This window comes from Equus asinus, chromosome 3 (genome assembly GCF_041296235.1).
Source record: "Equus asinus isolate D_3611 breed Donkey chromosome 3, EquAss-T2T_v2, whole genome shotgun sequence".
In the NCBI taxonomy this organism is placed as follows: Eukaryota; Metazoa; Chordata; class Mammalia; order Perissodactyla; family Equidae; genus Equus; species Equus asinus.
This window is the reverse complement of record NC_091792.1, coordinates 155,263,293-155,269,292: the sequence shown is the minus strand read 5'-3', so window position 1 is coordinate 155,269,292 and position 6,000 is coordinate 155,263,293. Positions and strand designations below refer to the sequence as shown.

At 47.3% G+C, this 6,000-nt stretch overlaps 1 protein-coding gene across 13 annotated transcripts in view; it reads left to right on the top strand.

Moving 5' to 3' along the window:
* The first annotated feature begins 217 nt into the window (after positions 1–217).
* STX18 (syntaxin 18) overlaps positions 218–6,000 on the top strand; it is a 127,937-nt gene continuing 122,154 nt past the window's right edge. For 5 of the 13 annotated variants that reach the window (XR_011502360.1, XM_044767840.2, XM_044767845.2 and 2 more), the window contains exon 1: positions 218–1,345. Coding sequence is in view for 8 of the 13 variants with exons in the window: in XM_044767840.2 (XP_044623775.1) it covers positions 1,178–1,345 (168 nt within the window). In the remaining 5 variants the exon portion in view is untranslated. The remainder of the gene's footprint in view (positions 1,346–6,000) is intronic. The other 8 variants (XM_070506248.1, XM_070506242.1, XM_070506252.1 and 5 more) reach the window with 7 other exon arrangements.

Below are 6,000 nucleotides of genomic sequence, written 5' to 3'. Positions count from 1 at the left end.
TGCAAATCTCTTTCAAGTCCGGCTTAATAGAAGACAGCTGTTCTGCCTTCAGTGTTTTGCAAACCACAAGTCACACAGCCTCTGGAAAACTCAACTGTTCACAACTCCTGAGCAAATGAGAATGAAATGGCAATTAACATCTTAGGATTATGAAAATAAGTTTTTATCTTGCCAACGACGCTTTGCCAACCTCTGTTTTAATACATATTCTAGTGGTGCAAACTCTATTAAAAAAAAACAAAAGATGAAACCAGTGAGATCTTGAATTAAATCTGAACCTTGAACCAAAAGGTAGAAAGAACTCATTGGCTAACTTGCAGTTAATTTAAATAACTTTAAATGACTTGAGATGGTATATTTAAAAGCTATACATCAAGGATGAACAGAAACCCGTGACACTCTTCCGCCCTTGTCTCCATCTGGTAAATTCCTAGTCAGCCTTCCAATCCGCCTTCTCTACAGAGCCCCAGCCCACCATAATTACAAGGACAATATTATTATTAACAACGGTCTCCGACTTTTACTGGTCACCGGGAGCCAAGCAAAGTCAAAACACTGCACGTGTTATCTAATTCTCCCAATAACACTAGGGAGGGGACTGGAAAAGAAAGGCCTCTAGCTCTGTGCCCTGCACACCTGCTGTCCTAGCACTCAGTGCATCCAGATATCACCGTCCACCTACTCTGTCCCGCACAGGTGCGTCCCTGAGGTCAAAGGTCAGGCTGAGTCGCCTCGGGTCACGGGCACCCGCGCTGCCGGGCTGTCAGTGCGGGAGTCGCAAGCGGGCACCAGCTTCCTGATCCTCTCACTCCCGGGGCCCAGACGCCCCAAGCAGGCGCCCTGGGTGTCGGGACCCCCGGACCTCCCCACGCAGCCGGGCCCGCCGAGGTTTGCGGGGAGGAGGAAGCGGCGCGGGTGTGGCGCCGCGGGGTCCCAGGATCCGCCACGCGCGCGGGCCGAGGCCGGAACCTTTCTCCCCTCGCCGCGGGATGGCGGCGGAAGCCGGAACCTTTCTTCTCGCGTCGCCGTTGGCGGGCGGAGGCGTGCGGAAGCCGGAACGGTCCTCCCGCGGCCGGGCTCGGGCCGCGGTCGCCGGCTGCTGACGTGGGCCGGCCGGGTGCGGGTCGCCGAGGGTGCGGGTCGCCGACGGTGCGGGTCGCCGACGGTGCGGGTCGCCATGGCGGTGGACATCACTCTGCTGTTCCGGGCCAGCGTCAAGACGGTGAAGACGCGCAACAAAGCGCTGGGAGTGGCGGTGGGCGGCGGGGTTGATGGCAGCCGCGACGAGCTGTTCCGCCGGAGCCCCCGGCCCAAAGGCGACTTCTCCAGCCGGGCGCGAGAAGTGGTGAGCTGGTTGCTATGGAGACGGCGGGCTGGAGGGGGGGGCGGGCCGGCGACGGGGACCCCGGACCCCGACCCTGTCCCGCAAGCATTGTGAGCAGGTAGCGCCTGGAGAAAGTGGTGTGAGGGGGGCGCGAGAGTGGATCCCCGGGAGCCGACAGCTGTCTTGGGGAAGGAGCAGCCTTATTTCGAGGAACGGGGACGCAAATTGGGGAACTCGGAAATCCCTGCAGCCAAAGTTCATGGTCTGCTTTGCGAGGTAGTGAGTTCGCCGTCACTGCAGGCTTGAACGCCGGCGCAACTTCCCCCACGTTCCTTTGCTTTCCTGTCGCAGCCCTGACCACAGTGTATCTGCCTCTTCCGTTTAGTCGTCTGTCCCTCTCCTATTCCCCGGTATTGAGATCAGAGATTACATCCGGCTGACCTCTCCCTTCCCCTTGCCTCCTGCAATTGGTTAGGGGTCGTGCTAGCGATGTGTACTTTTTGAGACTGGTTTAGGATAATCTTCCACAAACGCTCGATGTTACAGTCGTCTAAACTACTTGCTGTTCCTTGAACAGAGCAGGCTTTCCTTCAGGGGAGCAGAGACCTTCTCCTTAAGGGCAGGAACAGTGTTGGCTTCACTTCGGAATCCCTACTGCCCCACTCCTGGCATTGCTCAGTAAATGTTTGTTGAATGAATGAATGAACAAATGGTTGTCTGTCTTCCCCACTAAACAGGAAACTCTGTAAGAGGAGGGAGAAAATGTTTGCCTTGTTCACTTTTGTATCCTTGGCCCCAAGGGTGGATCTAGTTTTTGTGGAGCTTGAAGTTTATACGGTTCTGCCTGTTCTAAGAAATGAAAATGTAAAATCACGAAAAGGGTTCAGAGCTTTGGGAGGTGCAAATGAGGGGCCCTGAAGGTTGAGCTTCATTAATGTCGTGGTAAGTCCACTTCAGTTTGGCACACAGTCCAGTGCCTGGTACCTTGTAGACACTCATATCTTTTAGTGAATGTATGGGTGCATGAATTAACGAGTGGCAGTTTGCAGAAGATATTCAAGCATCAGAAGTGGGGTTGGACCGGATGGATACATCCAGTCCATCAATAAACATCTATTAAGCCCCTGTCTTTTGACCAGTACTGTCTCAGAATAACACAACTTAAAAGGAGTGGTGGGGGAGACAGACGTAGTAACAAAACAAGTGCCATACAGCCTTCTAGATGTTGTATAGGGCACAGAGGAGAATGCGGTCACTTCTACCTAAGGGCCGACAAAGGTTCAGTAGGGGCGATGATGCCTGAAATAAATTCTCGAAAGTAGAGTAGTTCGTTCCAGTGCAGACAGCGTGAAGAAGGACATCTCAGGCTAAGAGAAGAGTATGCAGGAAGATGTGGAAACCGGTCATTTTGATGCTCATTTTAGCTGATTTATATGTGCTCAATGCATGTCTACCCATTAAATTACAAATTAGACAGTAATGACATTTTAGATTTTTTTGAGGAACTTATATTATCTGAGCTACTTCAAATAATGATGAATATGCCACTTTGCAATGTTAACGAATTGGTACGATAAGCATTTGAGTGTGGCTGACATATGGGACGCTCAGGAAAATTGGACTAGAGTGGTAGGCGAGGGGACATCTTGAAGGGCCTTCTCACTGTGCGGAGTTTGGACTTGGCCCTGTAGGCATTCAGATGTTGTGTGGTGGAGAGAGCACTAGAGAAGGAACCAAGGGACCAGGTTGTTGTCTTAACCCTGCAACTATTAGCCATGATATTATTAAGCAAGTTTTATGGCCTTAATTAATTTACTTGGAAATGGTCTCCTCCTTTTTTCCCCCCCTTAAACAGCAGAAGACTTTTAGAAAACTACATTGATCCTCCTACATGTGGTAGATCAAGGAAGGAGCTTCTCAGGTTGAAATGAGAGGGAGGGGAACCAGGACTTCTCCCTCCTGCTCCTCGCAGTCTGGCCCAGGCTGTTCTGAGGTTCCTCCTTTGGAACTGTGTATGAAGATCACAGTTTTTTTGGAGGACCCTTTCTAACTCTGAAATCTGTTAACAAATCTCTGATTTGTTAACACTGTGCTAACTTTGGGTCCTGCTTGGGAATAGGGGCTTTGGGAGTGGTGGGGACAGGAAGCATCGTTGGGTTGGCCAGCCTTATGGAGAGCCCTGCGATCGCTTAGGCCTTAGGTCTCTCCCTGAGTGGTGAGGATGTGCTTTAGGCCTTTGAGTTAATGGGCCTCAGGGCCAGTCACAGGACCCTGGGTGCTGAGTGCCCTGTCGCTGGAGGTAACTGAACGGGGATGACTGCTTGTCAGAGGTGTTCAAGAATAGCTCTGCGCTTTTGTCGGAGGGTTAGATGCATGTCATTGAAAGTTCCACTTCTGATATTTAATGACGTGGCTAGGTGTCAAGGCTTGGAGAGTGTGTTCAGCCGAGACATGGGCTGTGTTGTTCAGGGCCACCGCCCACCTGACATAGGCAACACGTGCATTTTTTGAGGAATTTTGATTTTATGTTGCAGTTGCTTTATGTATTACCTCTTGTTCTTGCAACCACTTCTCTGACTCGTGGAGAATTTAACTAGTATAGAGCTAGTGAGGGTGTCCTGTGCTCTTAACCACAGTCAGATGTGTCAAAAGTCTGGCAGTTATTTTGTTTAGCCTGCATTCCTTGTACATAAAACTCTGGTCAATACTAGGAGGACATATTCTGGTTCAGGTTGAGCCCTGGTTGTCAGACCTCAGGAAATGTAGCAAGTTGTAGTGATGCCTTTTCTTGAAATTTGTCCTTGAGGCAATTTACTGTCATTTCTAGGGTACATTTACCTAGTTCAATCCAGAGCTTCCTGTTCCTCATTTTGGACAGACGTATTCCTGATGTCAGATTTCTACCTCACTGAATTGTTGTAGAGGTTATATTAAGTTTAATAAAACTGTGTTGAAACTAGGTCTTTTATTTTTCCCACAACTGGTTTCTTCTGTATCATTCCTTTAAATATTTAACTGTTATGCTCAATTTTGTTGAATTTATATATACTCAGTGCATGTCTATCCATTAAATTACAAACAAACTAGACAGTAACAACATTTCAGATTTTTGGAGGAATTATCATATGTGAAGAACTCCAAACACTGGTGAATATGCCACTTTGCATGGGAGCGTGCTTAGTTAACCCATTTGGACTGTGGGACTAATGGGGACGTTGGGAGGGGAAAGAGAACCAGGGCTGGAATTTAGAAGACTTGGGTTGGAATCTGGATTCTGCTACTTGGAAGTGGGTGACTTGGGTGAGTCCTCTTAGCTGAGTCTCATTTTCCATTTCTATAAAATGGGTATGTATCATAATACCCTACTTAACTGATAAGCCCATTATTAGGATCTTGTGAGACCATGTATATATCACGAAGAGCCATACTGATTGTTATTGTTCCCCTTCACCTCTTACCCCTACCTATTTAGATAGATTTTCATCAGTGGCTCCAAGCGATATTCCCTAAACCACTTAGATTTGTTGTACTTTCATTCCTTGCTTGCAAAGGGGAACCGAGTAAGTGCATAAAGGAATCAGTGAAATCCTGTGCAGGTACTGATAGCATCGATAGTGGAGACAACAGCATCCTTCTGTCAAGGTGCAGTGGCAAATGTGTGGAAGGACTTTCCTCACACCTTCTCTCTCCCTCCCTATGATCCTGGAAGCCAGTGCTGATTTCCCAGTAGACCTATATAGCTTAGAATTCTTTACAGCCTCCTACCTCAGGTAGCCATTGGGCCTGACGTTCAAGTTGAAATCTGCTTGACATCCTACCTGACGTATAGTGAAAATAGAATCTGTGTGGCTGAAGCACAACCATTGACTTTCTCCTGGAAGTGCCTAAAAGGATCTTGAGTTCATGTTGTTCAGGCTTCTCATTTTACAGTCGGGAACACTGAGGTAAGTGAAATGGCTTGCCCAGAGTCATAATAGCTGAGGTCATAGAACAGAGCCGAGGTAGAAGCCAGGTCCTTTGACCTCTGTTTATTTCCCCCCCTATATCCTCCTACCTTAAATTTCCACTATAATTTTAATTCTTTGGATTTTTTCTTTTGCTCTAAGTAGAGCTGTTTAACTTTATTTCTTTTTTTTTTTCCTTTGGCTTTTGAATGGCAGTGAGTTTCTTCTTAAGTTAATACAGAATTCATAACTGGATACTGAATGGGATTTAGAGCAGAAAGACCTGAATTTGAATGCCTCTTAGTTACTATATGAATTTGAATGTCTCTTAGTGTATGAACTTGGGCAAGTTACTTAACCTTAGTTTTGTCACTTCTAAAACAGAGTAAATAATAGCAACCTTTAAGATTGTTAAGCAGAGGAAATGAGAAAAGATGCAAATGCCTGCATGAGTGTGAATTCTTTTGGTTGTAACAGTAATCAAATGTGAACTAACCTGAGCAAAATGGGAATGTTTTGACTTACATAACTGGAAAACACAAATGAAACTTCTTTCTCTAGCACTTATCCATAAAACCCTGGGATAGGACTCTGGTTGCTTCTGCTTGGATCCTGAGTCCTCATTATGGCATCAGAGGGATAAGATTCTTCAAATGGTCAGGACATATGTCCACCCCAATATGTGGCCAACAGGTGGGTTGGGTACTATGATTGTCACGCCACTAGAACCTT